At 49.1% G+C, this 26143-nt stretch overlaps 1 protein-coding gene across 2 annotated transcripts in view; it reads right to left on the bottom strand.

Moving 5' to 3' along the window:
- The window catches only part of KIF5C (kinesin family member 5C), a 151383-nt gene that overhangs the window by 14509 nt on the left and 110731 nt on the right, over positions 1–26143 (bottom strand). For both annotated transcript variants that reach the window (XM_084893034.1, XM_084893035.1), the window contains 11 exons: positions 25681–25827; positions 19142–19330; positions 15636–15753; positions 13489–13565; positions 12491–12600; positions 10228–10329; positions 9930–9990; positions 7789–7860; positions 5361–5465; positions 2351–2567; positions 1261–1367 (listed from right to left, as the gene is read on the bottom strand). In XM_084893034.1, coding sequence (XP_084749160.1) covers positions 1261–1367; positions 2351–2567; positions 5361–5465; positions 7789–7860; positions 9930–9990; positions 10228–10329; positions 12491–12600; positions 13489–13565; positions 15636–15753; positions 19142–19330; positions 25681–25827 — 1305 coding nt within the window. The remainder of the gene's footprint in view (positions 1–1260; positions 1368–2350; positions 2568–5360; positions 5466–7788; positions 7861–9929; positions 9991–10227; positions 10330–12490; positions 12601–13488; positions 13566–15635; positions 15754–19141; positions 19331–25680; positions 25828–26143) is intronic.

The following is a 26143-nucleotide window of genomic DNA, read 5'->3' as shown; positions in this document are numbered from 1 at the left end:
AGAACCAGTGCCGTAGGCTCTTCTGGGCTAAGCAGCCCAACTTGACCTTCCCGTTCCCTTCTAGTGTTAACCCCGACACTGACCACATGGCAGGCAAAGCAATTTTAAAACATCCAGTTTTATTTGCTTCCAATTGAAAGTGGAGGACAGATCTGAATGGGATGGGCTATTGCCACATTCATGTCCTACCCAACCTTCTCGGACACGGCAGATGGTGGTGGGCACACTGCCTGCTCACGCTGCCTCGGCCTTCCCTGCTACCTCGAATGGTACCTGGGTGGGGCGCCAAGCTTCCTCCTTGGGAGTTTTAGCCTGCGCCTGAGCAATGCCGGCACCTCCTGAGTGAGGGCTCCAGCCTCCTGCCCTTCACCGTCCTTCCCTGCTGCACAAAGGGCTGAGGAGCTGCTGCTCTCCTGAGGAGCCGTCACTGAGGTTTGCTGTGCAAACCCGCCCTCTTGCACACTGGCTTCCTCAGAGAGGGCTCAGAGGTCAAGGCCAGCATTTGGAGCCAACTCCTCCCTCCACAGGTTACTGGTTCAAAGTCAGTTTTCTGGCCACCCAGTTGTCTGTCTGTCCTACTAATTGGCAGCCCCTTTTCTCCACCTCCGTGTACAAAAGGACTGGCTTGTGCTCTTTTCTCTCTTCCAGAGTATATTTCCTTTCTTCCCCCTGCACCCCCATCCCTTTTTTTTTTTTTTTTTTTTTGCTGTAGAACAATACTGGGCATGTGGGTTGTGAAAAGAGACGTCTACAGCCCACTATCTCAAAGGAAAAACTGACCTGGACCCACCTAGATATAAATTAGCATAATTCTTAAACACTCCATTTGTTGAGCTCAGATAGTAACTGTAAAAATATGACTTTCATTATCTGGCTCTTGCTTTACATTCAGTTCCTGAGACTTAATCACCCATGTCTGTCTGTTCTGGGTAAAAGCAGTTGACAAACAGGTAATGCCCTTTTGGACGCCAGCTCCAGCTCTGGCGGGGAGTCCCACAGACAAAAGCAAGCTCCTGTGACTCATCCACCACACCCTCGCCTGCCTCCGGGGGACCCGGGCGCCAGGTGGCCCAGCTGGAAGACCCCGGGGCACTAGATTGAGTTGAGGATAGGCCTCGGTCCCTGATACCTGAGCCCCAGGGCCTGTGGGAGCAGAGCTGTCTCCTGTCTGCTGCAGGTCCACCCACACGTGGGAGGAAGCCAGGCGGGGGCAGGGCTCTGCCCCAGACAGAAGCCACCCAGCACCAGGGACCGACTTACCTATTTCTGGTAATGAGTGGAGTTCGATGAGCCGCCGCCTCCCCCTCGGATGGCGTGAACGGCTGTTGGAGATGATGCTGGGTAGTGTCCGGGGCGGATGGGCTTGGCTGTGTCACCAAGAGAAAGGAGAGAAGAGGCCGTCAGACGGGAGTCAGAGCCACGCCCAGGCCACAGGTGAAGACCAAGGCGGAATTCGTATCCACATCACCATTCTCAGCCACCAGAGTCCCTAGCAGGTTTGCCCTCTTATGAGGGCAGGGAGCTGACCCAGGACACCCAGCGTTCAGGAGACAGAAAGAACTTAGGTAGCAAATATTTTTACTCAGATTGTGGAGAGTTAGAAACAAAGGACTTTCAGTTGTGGTCTGAGGCCAACCCACAGGTTCCCAGGAGTTCCCAGGGCATCTCTCGAGCCCCTGAAGTTGGATGTGGAATTCTGCCTGCTATCACTTTTCTAGGGAGAGGGTCCATCGTTTTCTAAGGGTATAAAATCCAATAAATGCAAAGGGTGAAAAAGTTCAATGAGCCACTCATCTGAAGTATAACCTGAAAGCTAGAAATAGGAAGGTGCGGGTTGGAAAACCTTTGCACAGCACAACCTGATGGGTAATAACAGCACATGCCTCAGTTTTCTAAAAAAATACCTCAGAGATCGCCCCTAAAACCCGTTATTCCTACAGCTCCATCCTGGGACCATGACTCAGCAGCTACACTCCTTCCCCATGTAGGGAGGATGCCCCGCCCCCGGCCTGGCGTTTAGAACCAGGAGCTCACTGTCGCCAGGCCTGGGAGCCAGGACCTGCATCTGCAAGCAACTCCGCTGAGGCCCCTGGCTCCTTACTCCTCGTGGTTCCACCAAGACAGGGGCCTTCAGGCCTCGCCGAGAAATAGGTGTGCATTCTGGTGTATCTGACAGCGTGTCCTTTTACAGCCCGACACGTCTGCCTACAGTCCAGGCCAGGGGCCTCTCGACTCAGCCGCTCTGAAGACCACAATGTCTGCTGGGATCTCAGTGTGAGGACATCCCCTCCTCCAGGCTGGGCACAGGTGCCGGGAGGCGCAGCGGCCTGGGATTGGGAGAGGCACGTACCAATCTGGGCCGAGTGGGCCCTCCGGGCCATGTTCTTGGCGCGCACGGCCTCCTTGATGCGGTCCACCTCCTGCTGGTAGCGCTTGCGGTCCCGCATGGCGTTCTCCTTGGCCTCCTTCAGCGCGCTCTCCAGGGCCTTGACGCGCTCGGCCGTGGCCCGCAGCCGCTTCTCCAGCTTGGGCAGCTCACAGCGCAGGTCCGCATTGTCCCGGACCAGCTGGGGTGGAGGGGAGGGGCAGTCACCAGGGAGCTACCAGGCCAGCAAGGGGAGCACCCACCTTGGGGGACAAGGACTGTGACGGGGGAGCAGCTAGAAGCAGACTCAGCAGCTGAGCGACCACCCCTGCCGGACGGCAAGTCCACGTGACCACAACCTCCTCCTGACCACTACCTCCTCATGACCATAACCTCCTCATGGCCACAACCTCCTCATGACCACAACCTCCTCATGACCACAACCTCCTCACGGCCATAACCTCCTCATGGCCACAACCTCCTCATGGCCACAACCTCCTCATGGCCACCACCTCCTCATGGCCACAACCTCCTCATGGCCATAACCTCCTCATGGCCACAACCTCCTCATGACCACAACCTCCTCATGGCCATAACCTCCTCATGGCCACAACCTCCTCATGACCACAACCTCCTCATGACCATAACCTCCTCATGGCCATAACCTCCTCATGGCCACAACCTCCTCATGGCCACAACCTCCTCATGGCCACCACCTCCTCATGGCCACAACCTCCTCATGGCCATAACCTCCTCATGGCCACAACCTCCTCATGACCACAACCTCCTCATGGCCACCACCTCCTCATGACCACCACCTCCTCATGGCCACAACCTCCTCATGGCCATAACCTCCTCATGGCCACAACCTCCTCATGGCCACCACCTCCTCATGGCCACAACCTCCTCATGGCCATAACCTCCTCATGGCCACAACCTCCTCATGACCACAACCTCCTCATGGCCATAACCTCCTCATGGCCACAACCTCCTCATGGCCACCACCTCCTCACGGCCATAACCTCCTCATGACCATAACCTCCTCATGGCCACAACCTCCTCATGGCCATAACCTCCTCACGGCCACAACCTCCTCACGGCCATAACCTCCTCATGACCACAACCTCCTCATGACCACAACCTCCTCATGGCCATAACCTCCTCATGGCCACAACCTCCTCATGGCCACCACCTCCTCACGGCCATAACCTCCTCATGACCATAACCTCCTCATGGCCACAACCTCCTCATGGCCATAACCTCCTCATGGCCACAACCTCCTCATGACCACAACCTCCTCATGGCCATAACCTCCTCATGGCCATAACCTTCCCATGGCCACAACCTCCTCATGGCCACAACCTCCTCATGGCCACAACCTCCTCATGGCCATAACCTCCTCATGGCCACAACCTCCTCATGGCCATAACTTCCTCATGGCCACAACCTCCTCATGGCCACCACCTCCTCATGGCCACCACCTCCTCATGACCACCACCTCCTCATGACCATAACCTCCTCATGGCCACAGCCTCCTCATGGCCATAACCTCCTCATGACCATAACCTCCTCATGGCCACCACCTCCTCATGGCTACAACCTCCTCATGGCCATAACCTCCGGGCAGAGCAAAGGGATCGAATTACTAACTACAGGAATTACTAACTACATGACCCACAGGTACCCGTGTCTAGTTAAAGCCAGTTCCCGCCACAGGAAAGGCAGGCTCGGGGCAGGGTTTGCTTCCTCTCTCTGGTGAGAAAGCAGTGCTCCCACAGCAGCATGGGAAAGCTGAGAGATGCACAGCACAGTGCTCCGTGGAGACGTGAGTTAGGCCCTCGCAGGCCTCCTTCCACCAGGACCCACCGTCCACAGCAGCGTGAGGCTGGGACCTGCTCTGCAGCACATCCTGAGGCTCACAGGCACCCCGAGGGAGGCGGGGAGGGGGGGAGGAGAGAGGCAGGAGACTGGCTGTCTTTCATCGCTGAAGATACTCGGTTCAGAAGCAACAGGCTCACCTTGGGCCCACGCTCTATCATCCCCTGGCCGTGTAACTGGTGTAAGTCATTGGGCCACCAGGGTTTCTCAGCTATAAGAAGGGACAGAATAGGACCAACGTGGGAATCCACGTGGATAAAAAAAAGTTGTGAAAATCAGAAAGTGCCAGAAGAAGTCACCGTGTGGGCCCGCGCCAGTGCTGAGGCTGCCAGACAGCGGGCTTTAGTCACCATCCATCGAGTCCATAGTGAAAACACTGCTGAGTGTCGGAGCCCTGCTCCCTGACAGTGTGTACTCCTGTATTTCTGCCAATAACTTGTCTAAGCAACACCAGCCACTCTGCACCTGCGCTCCTCCCTCTGAGGAAAAGTGACGTCATCGGTACTGGTGAAGAGGACGTCACAAGTCCAAAAGGAAGGACATCCCCTCGGCCATGTGGCCCTTCCATCATGTCTCAGTCCTTAGGATTTAGGGAAAATGGCAGGAACATTCAGGCATTCGACAGAGAGGAGGCAGCTAAGCCTTAAATCACCACTGCTCTGGCGACTCCAGACAGACTCAGGGCGTTGCAAGGACCAGAAGAGGGTGCCCAAGCGACAGCAACCGGGCAGAGGGGCCAATGCTGCTCCCAGCTCCCTGCTTGGGCCAGCCCGCCTCCTGGCCTGTGAAAGCAACGGCCCGGGCCAGCTGGGGGTGCCTGCGGTGCCTTCTGTGGAGCTCTGGGACATCTCGGGAGACACCGAAGCCCGAGGGGAACTGAGGCTGGGGCTGCAGGTGGCGGGAAAAGACAGGACTGAACATCCCACTCCCTACACCCGGAGAGCTCGAACTCCGCTCCTCACATTGGTTTCGGTGAAATACAGTATCTTAGACAGAAGGGAAGCCACGGAGGACGGGAGGATTTCACGGCCTTCTGGCTCTTCAGCTGCAGTGTGGCCCCACACAGCGGGCTCCCCCAGGAGAGGGGGCCGCAGAGGAGCGGGCACAGCTCTCCTACCTGTTTGTGGACCTTCGTGAGCTGCTCCAGGTTGTTCTCCAGGAAGGAGATTTTCTGCTTCTGGGCAGCGCTGCCCCCGCCATCGTCGCTGTCCAGCTCCACACTCTGCATCAACACCAAGGGTCAGTGAGACTGGCCTGGCACTGCCCACCCTCTGCCCAGCGTGGTGCAGGCCAGGCTTCCTAAACCTCCCTTTAAGAACTCCCAGTCCCTGAAGGCTGTTCTGAAAATGAGAACCAGCAGAGGTTCTAAAAGTTTAGACTCAACAGCCTCCCAAATCAGTTCCTCTGTTGGTGTCAAAGTGTTATTTTTTAGAGGTCTGGGAAAAAAACTTCAAATCTGCTCTTGAAAGACACAGATTAATTCTCTCTGATATAGACTTCTCCCTTGCAGGTAGATAAATGCTTTTCTTTTCCAAAGCGTCTCGCATGGCATTCTCCCGAAAACTCATTCAGAAGAACCAATGTGGAAACATAAACCCAAGACCTAACGCTGATTTCAAACATCGCAGCTGAGCAAGTGTCCGTGCCCAGGGGGAGGTCTCGGCGGCCTCTGCTGTCCATTCAGCTTCCATTTCCATAAACTTCCTTAATGAATTTCCCTCCAACTAGTCACTACTGCATCCAAGCTCTTAAACGATCAGAACCTGAGATTGGCAAAAACAGTGTCCTGCTGGCAGCGCCAAGCTGAGCAGCCAAACAGGTTAGGAAACACACGTGCGAACACGAAACGGAAAAGCATGCTTGCTCCGCCTGGTTACAGATCCTCTTCTTCTGAGCACATCCCAAACCTGGGTGTCCTCAGTCCGAAACTGAAGGAGGATTTGCTGGAACTCAGATTGCTGGCCCCAGCCCAGCCTCTGGCTCAGTGGGCTGAGTCTTGGGTGGGTCTGAGAATTTGCTCATCCAGCAAGTTCCCAGGCGATGCTGACACTGCTGGCTGATGACCACACTGAGAGAATCTCTGCTTCTTCCTTGAGATTTATAGCATGGAATCAGGGAGGTCTGATCTCAAGCTTCACCCTCCCTCAGACCACCTCCTCCCTCAGACTGAGTCTCTTAAGCTCTTGTGGTGGCCTCTCATCTCCCCTCCATCACCTCTGCTCTGACCTCTCTCCCACACCTGGCCCAGGTCCTATCGCCATTTCTTGTCTCATGATTGTGGCTCTACTACCTGCCTGACCACTGCCATTCAGGCCTTGAAATCTCCCATCACCCTATACCCCCTTTTCTTTATTTTTATTTCCAAGCTTCCAAACTCACTAGAGCCATGCTGTCAGAGCCATGGCAAATGCCTGCTCTGACGCTCATCTTGACACTAACACCTCTGCTCAGCAGTCCTGTCCCTCCTCCTGGCAAATCCCCCCGCAGCTGCCTGAGCCTCCCCTCGTCTCCTCACCTCCCCACGCTCCTCCTCCTGCACTGACACTGAGGAGGGAGCCTCCACATGGACTGAGATCAAAGCTGTCAGGGCAACTCCTTCTACGGTTACTACTTCCTGTGACTTCCTTCTGGGAGAATGTGTCCCTTCTCCTTAACACTTCCATCTATGCTAAGAATTCGGACTCTATCAATGACCTCCTCTTCTCTATGTATTTCACTTCTTTCCCTTGGCTCCTTCACAGAGACGTGCATGCGCGCGCGCGCGCACACACACACACACACACACACACACACTTTCTCAAGTATAGCTTCCTTCCATTCTATGAGGCCTCTGGATATGGCCCATGGCCCCTTGTCCATCACTTTTAAACATCTTAAAGAACAGCCCCTTTGCTGCTTCCACTCTTCTCCCTGCTTAAACCTCTTTCAGTTGCTCTTGGGATTCTCCATGTGGCAACTCCGAGATCAGTGTGTGTGGCACGAGGACTGAAGCTCAGACTCAGAAGGCGCACAGACATGCATTCCAGCTCTGCTCTGGCTCTCCCCAGCTGTGCGATCTTGGGTGAGGCATTTAACCTCTGAGCCTACCTCCACATCTGCAACTCAGAGCACTAAGCACCACATACGTGGCTGATGCGAAGAGCACATGAGCGACCAGGTGTTACGGTGCTTTAGACACTCTGACCAGCCCCCAGGGGCCTCTGCCACCTCCGGGCATCTGGCACTGCCCAGCAGGAGTCCGAGGCCTCTGCGCTGTCCCTGCGGCCTGCACATGGCTTTCCACCGCAGCCAGATAAACAGGGGCTCGCTTGAAATGAAGGCCAGGGAAAGGATTACAACTTCCTGCTACCAAGGAGAAAAAATCAGATGGCAAAGCGTTCCCGAATGGTTTCTGCCTCTAGCACTTTCTTTTAATAACACTCTCTGCCATGACGTGGTTAATGTTTAAGCATAAGCAGCCCTAGTTTAAGCAATGCTATTTCATCTGAAAAGGACCCTCCCAGCATCTTTTCTTCTGGGTCCTGTTCACACAAAGCAGAACTCACCTTTTTAACCCGGGCAGTCAGGTCCTGGACGAAGAGCTTGCGGAGGTTATGCAGCGTCTGCAGCTCCCGAGACTAGAAGAGAAGTTGGAAGAAGCCACATGAGTGGGGACGCACTGATGTACAGCACACAGGCTTTAGGCCACCGCTCTGCCAGTCACGGTCCTCGGGCCGCGGTGTCCCTGCACCTCCTCTGACTTGCCCACCACACACACACCCCACTGGTCCTGACGTTATCTCCGCAGCACCCCACAGTGCAGACACCAGGAACTCGCACAGTGAACCGAAAACTAGAGCAACGCTGGCTCACTTGCTGTGTTCTAACTGGAACCTTTCTTTCCCTCAACCACAAAAATTCAAAAATTTTCTCACCAAAATTCCTAGGGGCTACGTCACCGGAATGCATTCCTTTTTCCTTCTTAATTCCTCACATGCACATTATATATAATGTCAACAAGGTTAAATGAAAAGTTAGCCACACATCCTCCCACACTTACCGACCATCTTTGTGTTTCTGCACCCACCCCACCCCCACCCTGACCCCGGTCCATTGGCTTTGCATCCCTGAGTGTATGGATGAGGCAGACTTTCCACCAGGTGATCCCGTGCCTTAGTTTCTCAGTTTTCTTATTTGTACTGTGAGGACAAAACAGTAGCCACTTCATAGCTGTTGTGATCAAGATGAAATGAGATGATCTTTCTAAAACTTAGAACAGTGTTGAGCACACAGTAGGTCGGGGCGGTGGGGAATGATGATGAATACAATGGAGGAAAAGCTGTTGCCAAGGAAGCTGACTGATAGTTGCCCAAGCACACAAGTGCACAGGCATAACTTCTAAATGGCTTGAAGGTCTTTAGCTGCTCCCCGCAAACTGCTGAATTCACCGAAGACAGTAGCCAGGATTAATGTATCGATGCCCCGTACTTGACAGCCATTTCCTCGTTAGGCTCTCGTTGTTTCCTTTCGTTGTGCTGGTTCTTCTTATAATTTTCAGTGTAACTAACTTCTTAGGGGCATTTTGGATTATTTTCTACAAATGAATCCTTAGGAATTTGATTGCTGAGACAAGAGCCTGAGTCAAACCTGGTGATCTTTGATAAGATCAGAAAATACTTCCTTCCATTCACGTCTCCATGTATTGTGATTAGTTCCTTGCAAAATACTTTCCCATAAGGGAGGAGAAGAAAGATAAACTCTCATTTATATTCTTCTGTTTGTTAAGTTGACCTACTTTGACAAAAATGTCAAGGGATGAAGCTCATTCACGCTCACAGAAAAAAGGAGACCAGCTAAAAAGCCATGGAAACACTAAGTTCCTTGGAATAAAGGTTCTACATTCATATAGGCCTTTGCCATTCTGTGTTGAAATAAGAAGCACCTGAAGTCAATTGCTTCCTCCGATGAAGCAAATTGCTTTCCGCAGGAAGCCAACGGGTCTGACCTGATGACTCCCTGTCCCAGGCTTAGCCACCTCCCGGCAGGTGCAGGGCCCAGGCAGGCAGACTCCCCAGTCCTGCCCCAGGAGCAAGCCCGCAGCCCCGCCAGGCACGCCCTCCCTCCCACCACAGGGACTTTACTGACTGAACTGTAATCACAGAAAGTATTTTCCATGAGAACCGCCACCACATCAAAGGGAAATGAGAAGGGACGGCCGGGGCCGGGAGAGCATCTGCAGGGGCTTAAGTGCAGTGACACTGAACCCAGAGTGCCGTGGCATTTCTCTGCTGGTCTTCGGTGAATTCAGCAGTTTGCGGGGAGCAGCTAAAGACCTTCAAGCCGTTTAGAAGTTATGCTTGTGCACTTGTGTGCTTGGGCAACTATCAGTCAGCTTCCTTGGCAACAGCTTTTCCTCCATCATTCCCCACTGGCCCCAAACTGCTCCCCTCAGATCTTCCCCGCCCCCCCGCACAGGCCACTGCCCTTGTGTGAAAGCTCAGGGCTCAGCGTCCTGTCACCGTGGACAGTGATGGTGGAAACAGGAAGCCCATTGATGGGGCAGGAGGAGGGTCCAGCCCCAAAGCCCAGAGAGTGTCCTATTTACACTTAAGGCCTGCACAGATAAAACTAGAATAAATTAAGTCAACAAATCATAAACTAATCTGGTCTTTAAGCCGAAAATGAGTTGGCAAACTTGTGGACATACCACCGTCTCCTCCAGCCCTTTGAGGTCCTCCCTGGCTTGTTCCCTTTTGTCATTGAGCAACCTAAAAAACAAAAATGAAAAGGAAGCATGAACCACCAAGGGGGCATCAGAGATATCCGTAGACACCACTGGCACCTGCAGACAAATCAACAAAACGAACCAACTCACACACAGCCATCGTCTGCTCTAAACTGGCCGGACCTGGCCCGGATATGTGAGTATCGGAATCACAAAAGCAGACTCCGCAGGGCTGTGCTGGGGAGAGAGGAAACAGAGGAAAGGAGTACGGCGCACTCACAGGAGCTTCTCCAGCTTCATCTCCCTCTCCCGGTCCTCGATCTTCAGCTTGTTATAGTCAGAACTGAGCTTCTCTTGTTCCAGTTGCAGTTTCTGATTCAAACTGAAATGGGAAGGAAAAAGCAATATGTAGTCCATCAATCTGAAACCCCGAGTCCTCCAGCTGAAACGTGGTTCTGTCCCAGCCCCATTAGTTCTGTGCAATAACGGCGGCAATTCCGGAGGATTTTGAGGGACGGAGAACAATTTCCCAGCTCCCTCCCTGCCCAAGTGAAAACGAATTTCTGGGAGCGCCTGAGGCAGGAAACACTCGGCTTTGAGGATATATTTATAGTTGGCTTGGGCGAGAGCTTCAAGGGGAAAATAATGAGATGGGGAAAGGGCCGATATTTTGAAACAGAGACAGAGCGCCTGTCAGAATTCTACAGACAGCGTGCACCACTCAGGGACTTTATTTGGCCATTTCAACTTTTTCTTCCTCTCTGGTCCCATGTTCTGAAAACATCTTCTAAATCCAAATTCCTGGCTCACACTGTGACAGTTCCACTGTGAGAGGTCCTCTTGGAGGGGGACAGAGGGAGGAAACAAATCGAGTCTTGGATCTCTGCAAAAAAGAAACTCGCCCTCTGTTGGGGCATCTGGCCGACACTGACAGCAGCCGGCACTGGCAAACCCTTCCATGTGGCCCTCAGTCTGCACCGGGCAGGTCCTACGCCCTCTGAGGAAGACCCAGAGGCCCCTCCGGGAGGAGCAGGCCCAGGAAACGTTCCCACCTGCTAACTCCGTCTCCAACCCTCCCTCTTCTTTCTCGCTTTCCTCTTTCTCTTCGCTGAGCAGTGTGAGGGTGAGTAGCCAGGATGATGAACATGAGGCGCCTGGAGAAGCACCGCATGCATGCTGGCCTGGCCGTGGCCCAGCGCAGTCCTGCTACCTGCTCTCCCAGGTGTGCAGCCCATTAGACCTCTCCTCAGGTGGAGGTGTGCAGCCCATCACATCCCTGACACTTGCTCGGGCTGCCTCTCTCCTCTCTTCAAATGCAAAATGTGTGTGTGAGCACCTCGGGCACACAGAGGAGATCTGGATCAGTGGTCTGGAGAATTAAACTCTAACTCCAGGTTGATTCCTACTTAACAGCATGACCCTGAGTTCATCATTTCCCTGAGCTTTCCACACAGACACGGCTCTTCATTTACAGAAACGGGAGGGGACGGAACCTCTGTCTACACTCGGGGGCAGGGAGCCGGCAGTGGAGGGGACTGTATTTCAACAAAGTTGGTTTTCTTTGCTTTTTATTGGGGGCATTTAAAAACATTAACCTATAGAGTTCAAAAATTAGCAAGGAGCTCACTGTGCAAAAAACGTTAAGAACCCCCAGGAGAGGATCCTGAAGGCCCCACGAACATGGCGACCTGTGTGGTGAGGTGGACGGTAAGAGAGGAGGGAGAGGACAGGAGGGAGCAGGGCTCCTCAATGGCTGGCCGTCACAGGAGAATGGCCGTGAGAGGCGTCACCAAGACAAGCTGCCAGGATGCCATCCTGGTGGGTGCCAGGGAACCACAGCTCAGACACCGGCACCAGGGCCGAGAGGTGTGCGTGTGCAGTTGGGGGCCTTGGAGTTGTGCTGTGTGCCTGCGGGTGCTGGATGAGGAGGCAGCCAAGCTCTCTTCGCTGGAGTGTTTTTTAATCCTCACCCAAGGATATGGTTATTGATTCGAGAGAGAGAGGAGACGGGTGGGAGAAAGAGAGAAACATCAATGTGAGAGAGAACATCGATTGGTTGCCTTCCATACGTGCCCCGACTGGGGATCAAACCTGAATCCCAGGTACGTGTCCTGATCAGGAATCAAACCGGCAACCAGTACACAGGACGGTGCTCCAACCACATGAGCCACTGTCCAGGGCCTGGAGTATTTTTTAACTTAACTCCTGAGACCAATTTAGAGTTTGGGGTTTTTTTTTGTTGTTGTTGTTTTTGTACTTTCATAGATTCCCCACCTACTGGGACATGTGTTTGCCTGCATGAGTCACCAATATGACCCTGTTCCGGGGGGGATTTGCCTGCCACCTGCCCCACCAGCACCCCCTGAGGCTCAGCTCCAGATGGGGGAGCAGACCTGGGGAGCCGCACGTCTAGCCGCTGTGGCCCAGAGCAGGCACAGAGCCCGCAGGTCAGGAGAGCAGAGGATCTGGCTGACAGCCACGTCCTTCCAGGCTGGCCCACGCACCAGGCCCACCCCAGGTCCCCGAGCCCCGTGCCAACTCACTCCCGAATCTCATCAATGATTTTCTGCTTCTCCTCAATTTCATCGCGAAGTCTGGACAGCTGCTTCTGGTGAGCCTCCCGGTGGCTCTCCATCTGCTGCTCCAGTGCCTTCTGCAAGCCGGGCCGAGAGTGTGTCATCCAGGCTGGCTCTCAGCCCGCACCGAGACAAGTCCCGGATCCTTCCGCCCCTCCCCCGGCCCCTTGCCGTCAGACCTCAAAGCTGGGCCCCAGAACCCGCCGTGCTTTACTGAGACAACAAAACCCAAGGATCTGTTACAAAACCGAGTGGATCTTAGTCCAGCTCCCCCGAGCTACATGACGTCTCCAGCCAGGTCAGTCAGAGGGCACAGACCTCCTACTGCCCGGATGACCCCTGTGTGAGCTACACCTCCTCACCCGCTGCACCGGTTAATGGTGATGCTCAAAGGAGACCTTTCCCGCAAAGCGATGTAGAATCAGGAGGGGCGGTTGGTGAGCAGGGCGTGCTGTTTGTGGAGCAGGGTCCTGCCTTGGACCATTGCTTTCACTATGGGCTTATCCCAGTGGGGCTCATGGATTGCCTAAAACTAACCAAAATTATATATGTTCTCATATCTCATCTTAGTCACTTAATAACCTTATTTGCCAATCATATTTCCTGCATGTTTCTTTACTGTTTAAAATGTGACCAAAAATAAAGATCACTATGTTTAAGATGGAAATTCAAATTCGGGGTGTTTCTTTAAAAAGGTGTGTGTGTGTGGGGGGGGGGGGGGGTGTTCTTCTGTTCTAAGGAAGGACAAGCATTTTTCTTCAGGGGTTAACCTGGCGCCGTGGCCCAGGCAGCCGCCACTCTGTCCTCCTTCATCCGGAATGGGAGAGAATAATGTATGGATACAACCTAACTACCTACAGACATCTCAGGGTTGCTGGACTCCCCGCCACCCCCCCCCCCCCATGGCATCTCTGAAGGAGACAGGTTCCCTAGGACAAGACGGCCCAGCCCAGGCGCATGCTCACCTTCATCTCCTCAGCATCCTGCAGCCGCGTCAGATGTTCCTTCTCCTTGTCCTGGAAGCTGACTTCGTGCATTTTTTCTGTTTTAATTTTTAAATGACGGTTTCAGACTTAACTGGAAGGTCTCACCCCCCATTACAAAAATTAAAAAACAAAACCAGAAGAACAGCAATGGTAGGGACATCAGGTATATCACTAATGATAAGCCCGGCACAGAGGAACGCCTGTCAGGGTAGGACTTCTGGCCGAAGCAAGGCCTTGGGACATTGCCTCTGTCCTGGGTGGGGAGGCGGGTCGTACAGGGCCAAGTGCTCATTTGGAGCGGGCCTCTGAGCACTGGCCCCCACCTGGCCTCGTGAGTGACTCCCCCCCCAGGCAAACACGTGCTCCGTGGTTATAAACAGGCTGTGTCGATCACATGGCACTCTGCCAAGCTGAACGGCATCTATACCAATGCCGCTGCCCAGATCCAATTTTCCTCCCACGGGCACGCTGCCTACTCGCTAAGGTTCTGGGGTAGAAAACAATCTAAGGATAAGAACAAAGAAATGAGAAATATAAAATACTCTCCAAATTCAATAGGAAGGCCCCCTGTGTGGGAAGGGCTGCTGTGTGTGTGTGGGGGGGGGGGGGGGGAGGGGGGGGGGCAGGCCCAGCCTCCCTGGGTCAGTGGCCCCTGAGCACAGGGTGCAATGGGCAGCCGGAGTTGGGTCGGGGGGCAAGTGATTTAAGACAGCAGCACTCAAGCCATCAAGCTGCCTCTCTGGTCTGTTTCCCTCATTTCAGGTTCTCTTGCTTCTATTTTATTTGCACTCGGGCAGCCCTTTCCACCGCAGAAGCCCTTTGTGGGAGGGAAACGTTCTCTTCAGTGCCAGCTCTCGGGTGGAGCACTCTATTCCTAACGTTCCTCCGTTATCACATAAAGAAAATATGACAAGGTCACTGAGGGGGTGGGTATATTCTCTTTCTTTTTAAAATCTGCCTCGGCTTTTGAAACAAAATGTACCTACTGAACAAACAACTACATAATAATAAAGGAAATTTAAAAAGGATAGTTTTATCACCAATCCTTTTTTGCAATCAAAGCCATTTTCATTTCAAATATTAGTGTGCAGGCCTTGAAACACAAGCATCCATTGATTTCTAAATGTTATAACCACAGTAAAAATAAGATACACTTTATGATTTTTAATCTAAGGTTACATTGTAGGCATTGAGTAGCCTTGGCCTACTTCATCTCCAATATGAAAATAATGTTCTGCTGAACAAGATACCACAGTTAATGTTGGACATTTAGGTGACTTCCTTTTTTTTACTAATACAAGTAAGTTTGTAATGAGTATTTGAGATTTAAGAACCCAAAGTAAGAAAAATGCTATGATTATTAATATGTTTTTCAAAATGGTTTCCAAAAGGCCTCTAACAATTTTCATTGCGACCCATAATACGGGTGCTCCGGTTTCATCTCAGTGCGTATATTTTAAGTCTGTCTGGTCTCTGCACGTCTAGTCAGCCTCCTCTCGACTTCCTTCTGTTTACTCAGATTACTGGAGGCTTCCTCTGCGTTGGTACTTCCCTCAGCGAAGGCAGCGGGGGACGGGGGGGGGGGGGGGGGGGCGCGCGGGGGCTGCCTGACAAAGGGAGGGGCTGTCCCAGGACGGAGGGCACAGCGAGCCACTGGCGGAAGTTCACACTTGACCTCAAGAGCAACAATGTCAGAGCCTGGGGTTGGGCACAAGACAGATTTGACTTTAGAGCAGTCCCTGGGGTTGCAGCCTGTGGCTGGCCTGGAGCAGAATGGGGCAGGACCCTCGGTAAATAGACCTCATCGCAATTCTTAGGTTAAGGCGGTGACAGTGAAGACGGAGATGAGCAGGTGGAACGGACAGGCCTTTGATAGACTGAAGCAGGAGTAGGGAAGAGGGGATTCTGACGTGGGCGGCAGGGTGGGCTCAGGGAAAGTGGGCAGTGGAGCAGATAGTGTGTGAAGGCAGTGTTCTAGATTATGCCCCCCTCCCCCATGATGCCACTGTCATCAGTAGATCTGGAAATGCTTTAATTGAGCAAAAGTGGACATCCTGGGTTCAGCAATGCAGACAGTGCCTGCTTAGGCTGAGAGTTTGACACCTGCAAAGTGGTCACTCGTTTACCTTGGGCTCGGAGCTTGGCCAGCTCCTCATTGAGCGAGTCTTGGGACTCTTCCAGCTGCCTCCTCTTCTGTTCCATGTTCTGCATGTAGTCCGTCAGGGATTTGATCTTGGCCTCGTGCTTGAAACAGCAAATAGATAAAAAGAATGAACGACTAGAAGTGGTCGCCCCACTTGCCTGGGAGTGTCCAAAGGGAAAATGCCATGGAAAAACTGGCAGGGTCCTCTGTTTTTCCCTGTGCTTCTCCGCTTCCCACAGACACCCTTCACGGCCACGCCCCTCCTCACCATCCACAGTGGTGAGACACCAACGCCCAGGCTGGTTTTCTCCTCGCAGAGAATAGAACGCTGGAGAGAAAGGGGTGGGGAAGGGTCTGGGGCTAAGGGCTTCATTCTTTGAACCCACGCCTGTGGATTACATCTCTACAAATCAAATATTATGTCTTTTCTTTTTCTGTCTCTCAGATTCACCAATTCCTGTCTCATGGACTTTACATTTTACATTTTCCTCCCTGGTAAGCTCTCCCCAATCCCTCCCAGACATGGACCTTATCAGGCAGACCCCATCATTTTCTTATGGCCCTGAATTTCTACATGACTTATCCACTTTCTTTCTTGTTAGCTCATGAGGGCAGAGTACATGCTTAGTAACTATTAGTGGGATGAATGCATGAATGGGAGTTCATTGTCACTTCTAGGCATATGGAAATGGGCAGACTCCCCCCAACCCACCCCACACCCCCAGGTCTATAGGGATCCCATTTAGGCAGGAAGACCCAGGAGACTGAGCTCAGATCTAACAAAATGACCGCTGGGGGAAGGACTCAGTTGGAACAGTGAATTTATAAGTATAGCTTTTGATGAAGAGGATGAGTGTAAACAAGGAAGATAACAGCATTTTAGCTGGCAATATCTTGTCAGATTCCCTGGATCATGTCGACAACCAGACAACCAAGGTTTCTCTTACATTTGAAACCCAGGAAATAATGATGGAATCTTCAGCTCTGTGTAAATTGTAGCAGAGTACAAAACAGCACCTAATGGAAAACTATTGCTAATGAAGAAAATCCTGCCTGACACAGGGATTCTTTAACCCCAAACATCCTAATATCCCTTTTTCAATATGTTTTTATTAATTTCAGAGAGAGGAAGGGAGAGGGAGAGAGTGAGAGAAACATCAATGATAAGAGATAATCATTGATTGGCTGCCTCCTGCACATCCCCTACTGAGAATGGAGCTTACAATCCAGGCATGTGCCCTGACTGGGAATCGAACCATGGCCTCCTGGTTCATGGGTCGATGCTCAATCATTGAGCCACACCAGCCAGGCCCTAATATTCTTGACTCCCTTCTCATATTCCCAAAGCCGGTATTCTCTAAGACCTGGGTACCTGGACCCTGGTCGTGGGCTCCAAACTTTACAGCACACCCCTTAGGCCCTGAGTTGCTGTGCCCCATTCCAGTGAGCAGAGGTCACGGGCTAAGGGAGCATGCCCACCTGGGCCACATCCCCTTCTATCGGGGAAGTAGATCCACTCTCCTCCAAAAGCCACGGACCGGTGCTGCTACTCGCAGCATTTATTTAAATGGATCACAGATGCAGTGACAGAGCTCCCCCTATGCACAGAGTGCAGGAGGGACTCAGACGTAGAGGCTGGCACCTCCAGGTGGGAAGAGAAGCAGCGGGCTGCAGGCTGCGGGGCCTCTATTTGGACTCTGGTTTTGACCTCTCATAACAGGCTCAGGGCTCCCCAAAGCACATGCCATCAGTGTCACAGGGGACCTGGGAAGCATACTGGGGGGGGGGGGGGGGGGGGGGAGCGCAAGGGCGGGGAGACACTGTGTCCTAATGCTTAAAAATTATAAAAAGTAAACAGTAAAGCAAGTCCAGATAAATTCCACCCATAAACCACTCTAACTTATCAACCGTTTCCGCCTTATATTCCTGGTTTTATCTATATGAACACATATTTTACAAAGTTGCAAAGCACAACACAAGAACTAACCAGCATTTTTATTTTCACTACCTTTATGTAATTATACTTTTCAAATGGCTAGACTTAATAATTTTTTGGTGAGAGCTACATAACATTCTCCCATATAACGTTAAGTAATTAGTCTATCAATAAATATTTGGGTATTTTACCTTAAGAAATAGTGCATTCAACAACTTTCATATAAGGCCTTAATAGTTTTAATCACAAAATGATAATGCTATATAAAACGTAAATTTTCCATTTTTTATTACCAATGAAAAATACCATACATGAGATTATTGGACCAAAGTACACTTACATTTTTCATGGCTTTATATTCCCCAAGTGCTTTCCATAAGGACTGACCAAATCATACTTTTTTTCAACAAGATAGATAACTTTCACCATCACACACTAGCATGGAATAATCTTCTCAATGCCTTGCTGCTCATTATGTGGGTTGTAAAATGGAACCTTGATGTTTTAATTGCGTCTGTTAGACGATGGTGTGGCAAACAAGGAGGCTGGAGATGGTTCTATGATGACGTGTTATTATCACATTAAAAAGCACAGCAGGACAAGGAATGTGTCTGTCTGTCTGTCTCTCAGGGTCATCGGAGGCATCACTCATGCTGATGTGCATCTGTTTTCCCCAAACCACTCCTGCAGACTTGATGCCTGGCATCAGGCAGGGGCAGCACACACCAGACCATTCCAGCGGCCACAGAATCCCCACACCAAGCCCCGGTGGCAGCGGTAGGCCAGAAACCAGGCCGTTTTCGGAGACCGCCTTGCCGAAATGAAAACGCCACTCCAGTGGGAACAGAGCAGCCCCGCTCCCTGCGGAGCGGAATGTGCCGGGGCCTGGAGGCCCCTTCCCGGCTTTGGGTTCACATTGCGGGGAGTCCCGGCTCTGCCTTTCACGGCCGCCATGACTTTGGACACCACGTTTAATCATTTTTAAGTCTCAGTTTCCTCATCGGAAAAACAGAAACAAAAATAAAACCCTTGATTTTTTTTTAAAGAGCAAATGGGACAGGCATATAAATTGCTTAGCACAGCGTTTGGCCCACTGTCAACACTGAATAAAATGCCACTAACAAACAGGGGTGGTAGCTGTAGTGTCTGTTTTCACCCATTACATTGGTTCTGTGATAGAGAGTAAACGATGAAGGAATACTGCCTTAACTGACAGGAGATTTAGATCCCAATCTCACCCATTTATTATACATCTATCTATCTACCAACCTACCTGCCTATTTATTATCCACAGAGAGCTAGCTAGAGATATATAGGCACATCCTTTAAAAAGGGACTGGAGGTAATTTGAGTAACTCACAACAAAATCTTGCCTGGGGTTAAATAAGCCTGGACAGCCACTGCCTGGGGAGGCCACGGACAACTACTACACAACGCAAAGCTCATCCAAATCCCCCTCACGCACCATCAGCCCAACTGGAGCAGGAGGAAGCGGTTTCAGAGCACGGTGTGAAGGGAAGAGGTGTAAAGGGGAGAAGGGAGGCATGGCCTACCTGGGAGATGAGCAGCTGGCAGGCGGCCAGCTCCCGCTCACTGGCATTCATCTTCCTGTTGGAGTCCATCTGGGCACTCTCGAGCTGCTTGCTGCGGTTCACCAGGGACTTGACCTCTGACTTCATCTTGCTGATGTACAGACGGGCCATGGTGAACTCCTCCTCAATGATGCCATTCACGTCTGCCAGCTGGGCACAGGAGGGGACACAGCTACTGCCTGAAACTCCCAGAGGTCCGTGGGGCCCCTGAAACCCGTCCACGGGCCCTCAAGAGGTCAGTGGGTTCCTGGTTAAGAATCCCTACTTATAGGACCCCAAGCTGAAAATGGTCCTAACAAACACTCTATGTTCAACCTCAAGATCTCAGAAACCTCAGGTGAAACTTTCAACTGAAAACCTCTACTAAATGTAATCCTCAATTAACCAGGCTTTCCTTTCTAATTCATTATTAGGGTGGAAGAGATAATATCAAAAGAAAAATGCACTAAAATTAAAACAAGAGGTAGCTTTCAAGATGTGTTCCATTTAACATCTTACATCTTATATTCCTAGACCAGCAGAGGCCCAGTGCTTCTAAGGGTGACTCTGAGCCCCTATAGGAACTCCAACCAGAATTTCAATTATGTTCTCTAGAGTCTGCTATTCAGCGAGAGGAGTAGTCTAAAGGCTTGAATATGTTTCTGCAGATAAGGATTGAAAACTAAAAAGGATTTTCTATGTAGTCCTCAATTAAACAACAACAAAAGCTAATGAACAAGAAGGTGCCATTACCAAATCCACGTCTCCTTGCCTCTACCTGCCTGTCCCTTCCAGGCAGACCCGAATCGACCTTATTAAGATCACCTGAGAATAAGTCTAAGTGCCCTTTTAAGACAGAAGCATCTGACAGCCAGCATGCCTGCATGAGCTCATGTTTGGTTTCTAAGTTTCAGAGATCTCCTGCAAACAAAAATTGACACAAGATACTGGGGACAGAAACCCACTTGCTGAGACTCAAACATGCTCTTGAAGGGAAGTTGACCAAATGAGCAAAGTGACTGTGTGCATATTTTGTTTAACCACCAGAGGGCATTCTAGCACCTCAGTCCAGAACCAGCCCGTGAATAGAGGCTTCAGCTTCTTTTAAGACCATGATTCTAAGGGTATTTTTGATGTTCCACAGTATACTCTATCGGCCCACTTTTGTTACTGATGTTTTCATTTGTTCAACATATGACTCTTGTTTCAGTAAACATTGAAGAGTGAGAAAAGGAACTGTGTATCAGCCCTGAAAATTGGTAGCAGATAGGACACAAACTGGACAGCAGGCTGAGCTCCCGTAACTTGGTGTGAACCTTCCCCTAAGAATTCCCCAACAGTATTAGTGACATCAGTGTCACTCAATACAACTTAAGATCTATATCAACAGCAAGAAAACCTACAAGTATCAACTCTGGACTCCATTTTAAATTAATGGAGGTTCTTGCTAAAGCCCGTTATATTTCTGACTGCCAACAATAGGTCTACCAACACCACTCCTTACGGGTTCCCTTTATCATCCTATAGCATGGAGAAAATGAGTAAGAGATGCCTGCAATATTAAAAATTTTTTGTTCTTCTACCTTTGAAGACTGGTAAAATGTGGAGGAGAGAAAAGAAACTCATTCTCTAGCCTGAGAATATGTCCTGCATATTGTCAGTTTCATGAGAAAGGGACAGGAACATCCATATCTTCTCTGTGGAATTCACAATCTGCACCAGTGCCTGGTGGGTAAATATCGCTGAACCAACAGGCAGGGCATCCTGGGAGGAGACGAACCCTCCTCTGTCCTGGTGTGTCCTTAGACAAGGACACTTTCTACTTGTGCCCAGATCCCCTGGGAACTGGGAGGATAAGAAATGTATATACAATAAGGGGCTTCCTCCAAAACAATAGTTGGATGTTTCTTTTCCCAAACCAGAACCAGAGCACTGAAGCCCACCCTTGTCCTACCTCCCCTTGTCCTAGGAGATCTAAAAAGATATTTGAGTCCATGTCTGATGGGGGGGAAAAAACCAAAACAGTTTCAAACAAATGTCTTTAACTGTAAGATTCCTCACCCCTTAAGAATTTATATTCGCATGAATTCTTAGTTTTAAGTAATTCTAATGCACTGTTATTTCAAAAAGAAGAGTCCAAGTCTGCTGCTGAGATGTTATTTATAACTCTCCCGAGTCTTACAGTGACTCCAACCGTAGACACTAGACTGTGTGATCTAGTACAAATGACTAATCCAGGGGAAAGGCTGCCTTCTCCTCTACTCTGCCTACAGAGGACAAGTCACCCACACACCCACACACACACACACACACACACACACACACACACACACACCACCGGCCCAGGAGCCTGGGCTGCTGTGCCAGGTGCCATTTCCAGGCCAAGCAAAGGTAAGGAAGGTGACTGTTCAGCTTCTAGGACATAAAGTCTGAGGAGGATGAAAGAAGTCAGTGTGGATCAGGCAACTAATCCATCCATTTCACGTACTCTACTTCCATCCTATTCGTTTGTGGTTGGATTCCTGGAAATCTTTGTTTTAGGGAAAACCCAGTGACATGGTTGGTATAATACATGAGAAAAAGAGGCAGTTTGTGAATAAACCTGACAAAGTCCACACCAGACTCATCTTGTCATGAGCTGGTTTCATCCTTTTGTTGACTAAATAAAATATTGCCTGGACTCTGTTTCAAGACCAGATAGAGCTGGAGAAACAGGGATCCTTCCGTGTCCATATGGTGCCTGACTGATGTATTCTGGAACTGACACGAGGAGACTCCCACAGCCATCCTTTCCCTCACACCAGTACTACCAGGAGGGACCTCGTGGGAACGGAAAGAACTTTAGGAACAAAAATACTAGATCATTGAAAAAGGTTTCCTAGATTTGCTCATTTTCTTAGATCAAAATAACTATATTAACTTGAGTAGTCCAAGTGTCTGTAATAAGTGGGGCCTAATCAAACTAAAAAGCTTCTGTGCAATAAAATTAAAATGCAACCTATGGAATGGGAGACATTATGTGCAAGTCACATACCTGATAAGGGTTAATATTCAAAATATATAAAGGACTCATACAACTCAATAGCAAATCCCAAACAATCTAATTTAAAAAATGGACAGAGGATCTAAACAAACATTTTCCCAAAGACATACAGATGGCCAACTGGTACATGAAAAGATGCTCAACATCACTAATCATCAGGGAAATGCAAATCAAAACCACAAGGTATCACCTCACACCTGTTAGGATGGCTGTCATCAAAAAGATGAGAGATAACAAATGTTGGCAAGGCTGTGGAAAAAAGAGAACCTTTATGCACTGTTGGCTGGACTATAAATTGGTGCAGCCACTATGGAAAACAGTATGGAGGTTCCTCAAAAATGAAATTCCTTAGAAGTAGAACTGCCATATAATCCAGCCACCATACTTCTGGGTCTATAACCAAAGGAAGTAAAATCAGAACCTCATAGGGATATCTGTATTCCCACATTCTTGGCTGCATTGCATACAATAGCCAAAATATGGAAACAACCAAAGTGTCTGTCAACAGATAAACGGACACAGGTGTGTGTGTGTGTGTGTGTGTGTGTGTGTGTGTGTGGCGGGGGGTGGGGGGTTAACACAAGGGGAAGTTATTCAAACATGAGAAAAAAAGGTAGTCCTGCCATTTACAATAAAATGGATGGACCCTAAAGATTCACCCCCAAGTAAAATAAATCATACAGAGAAAGACAAATACTATATGATATCACATATATGTGGTAGATAGAAAAATCTAAGAATGCCAAACTCAGAGGAACAGTGGTTACCAGGGGTTGGGGGTAGGTACATGGGGGAGTTATTGGACAAAGGGTACAAATTTCCAGTTATAACATTAACAAGTTTGGAGAGCTAATATTAGCATAGCAGGGACCAATATTATAGCTAGTAATACTGGGTCATATAATTGAGTGCTGCTAAGAGGTAGATCTTAAATGTCCTCACCAGGAAAAAGAAATGCTAACTGTGATAAAATGTAGGTGGTAGCTAATACTATAATTGTAATTATTTTGCAACACACAATGCATCAAATCAAGATACTGTACACCTTAAATTATACAATGTTATGTGTCCAATGTATCTCAAAAAAGCTAGGGGGAAAAATGATATATCTAATCAATATCTGAATACATCATGTAATTTCTGAGTTGACAACCTTTGAGATAATCTGGCTCACCTTGTCATCTTACAGAGAAGCAAAGTGGCTTGTCTAAAGTCACATCACTCTTCCCTTTAGCTCTCACTGTCCTACTAATTCAGGATTACAAGAAAAAGAATGAAATGATTTAGAGTATGATGCTCTACAAATGAGAGTTATCAATGAAATTAACCAGGGCATTCAATGTCTGGAATCCAAAAATATCTTTAAAACATCCAGTAAGAGTTATTTTAAAATAACCTCAGACTTCAGATTCCCAGAGGTAAGGACTCTTTTTTTAAATGCTGAAGCACCAAGACATTCCTTGATTTCATTAGCATTTTTCATCAGCTCTATTTTAGAACTTAGCATAAAAACATCTTCCTTTATCAGTATCAGCAGCAGGCGCCAACTTGCCATAAATCAACTCCATCTTCCTATTTCCAGGGCCATTCAATCACCCAAACATCAAAAGTTTATAGCTCAATGCCAGTGTATACTTCTAAAAATTCTTCTCAATCCTTAAATATAAAATCACCAAACTGGAACTTAATAGGGTTCACCCTACAGTATCTGGGAATTCTAGCTAAAATTAGATTCATTCATAAAGTTCATGAAATATTCAATTACAATAGAGGTTCAATGAAAGAATGATAGGTTTACAAGAGCTCATATATTCTAAACCAGGAGCTGTGACATCATACAAGAAGGGCTTTCTATGTTTTCAGAAATGTCTATAAACAATGTTATTCGGGGACCCTTTTCTAGTACAATCCCAACTAAAAAGCTGAGAATTCCCACAAAGCAGAATTCAGTCTTTTAAATGTCAAATGGCTAAATTCAAAGATTTTGTTTTAGAGGCTTGTGAGGTTGGGAGCTGAGCAATAGAGCACCATTTCCTGGCTTGACGAACACACACATTTATCAGTGGCTACTCTGTACAAGGTACTGTATTCTTATAAAGCTACTGCCATCAAAAGTGTGTTATTGGCATAAAAGTCAGATCAACGAAACAAAACAAGTCCAGAAACAGTATACACATTTTCTGTGTGGTGGATATGTTCCTTATCTTACTGTGGCTTCATATAAGTGTATACATATGTCAAAACTTCTCAAATGTACACTTTAAGTACAACTAACTTTATATCAATTATACCTCAATAAAGTGATTTTTAAAAATATGTCTATCTTATTTTTCAATGACATCTCCATATTGTGGCACGCTGTTAATTTTTCTGGGCTGATAATTTTGTTTATTCTCTCCCCACTCCCCATTCCTAGCTCATGGACAATGCTTACCACCCCTATCCTTCCCATCTCCCTTACTCCTCGCCATCAATGGCACCAATGTGCACAACCCCAGGGGATTACTGATAGTTAGTTTAACCCCATAATGCTCTACTTTCCTAGCTTCCCTTGCAGTTTGGGGTGGGCATGCACCCCACTTCTGGCCAATAAGACACAGGGGGATGTCAAGGGGATTTTTGGGAGACAGTTCCCTCCTGGATGAAAATTGGCTGTGTTTCAGCCCAGCCCGCCTTGGGTGTGGTCGTGGGAGGATGTGCGGACTGGTGCTCTAGCTGCTACCTTGCTACTACGAGACAAAAACCTACAGACACGAAAAAGGAACAGGCTAAGGAAGACACAAAGGAAACAGAGAAAAGTCCTGGCTGCCTGACATTGGGGAAGCACTACACCAAACCAGAACTTACTTCTAAAACTTTAATAAGCTAAAGAATGGCCTGAGGAATCTTGTTAAAATGCAGAGTCTGATTCAGTGGGTGTGAGGTAGGCCTGAGCGTCTATATTCCCAACAAGTTCCAAGGTGACACAAATCATACCCTGGATAGCAAGATTCTAGAGTCTCATACAGTGAATAATTAAATGTGGCTTTGTTTTTCAAGCCACCATTAGAATCCTGTTACTTTCAGCTAAAAGCTCCCCTAATTCATGCTGATGGGTGGGGTAATTTTCGCTCTGTTGGTTTCTCATAGAAAAGGAGAAACACAATTCTGAGACCAGAACTGTTGGTTAACCTATCTAATTCCCAATTTCTGTGACATTGCCATGTAAGTGTGGGGAATAAACCAATTTACATCAGGTCAACCAAGACTTGAAGACATTTCCTATATCTGAAGGTAATTATTTTTCTCCTCCTCCTTACTCAAGCAATCATTCACTTAGTCAGTCGTCAGCCCTTTGATCATTCTTACTCGCATACTGCAAAGCACGTGGCAGATGCAAAGCACTGCACCCCGCATTGGATTCCCGGAGAATCGAGCACAGACCCCCTTGCTGGGACCGCGCTGTTGGAGAGCAGGTAGAGGATGAGGGCTGACTTACGGTCTTCACGTCGTTAGTGCCGATGATGCCGCCTATCTCTCCCAGGTCCTTCAGCAGCAAGTTCAGGATCTCGGTGGCTCTCTTCTTCTGGTGGTTGCTAAGCTCTTGCAGCTGGCTCAGCTCTCGCTGTGTGGTTGTCAGTGTGGTCTGAAAAACGCATTTCCGCAACAAATTAGAAGGCTTGCCCATCGATTTTACACACTCAGCCACCACAATGAGTAACAACATGACGTAAGGTGGAGTTCTGTTACCATTTCATGTGACTCCATATAAGGGTTCCTTTAAGTCAAACAATAGCATACCACTGAATTCTTTGACAAGAAGAGAAAGCAGGCTTACCCTGCTATGTTATGTCTACATATCAGATGACAATCTCCAGGTTAGTGAAATAAGTTATTAAAAATAAATAGAGCCCAAAGGAACCCTGAGGTTCAGAACGTGCATTCACATCTTCCTACCTACC

This window comes from Pipistrellus hanaki (assembly GCF_964339955.1).
Source record: "Pipistrellus hanaki genome assembly, chromosome: 8".
NCBI lineage: Eukaryota > Metazoa > Chordata > Mammalia > Chiroptera > Vespertilionidae > Pipistrellus > Pipistrellus hanaki.
Note: the sequence above shows the minus strand (reverse complement) of the source record. Positions and strands in the feature narration are given on the sequence as shown.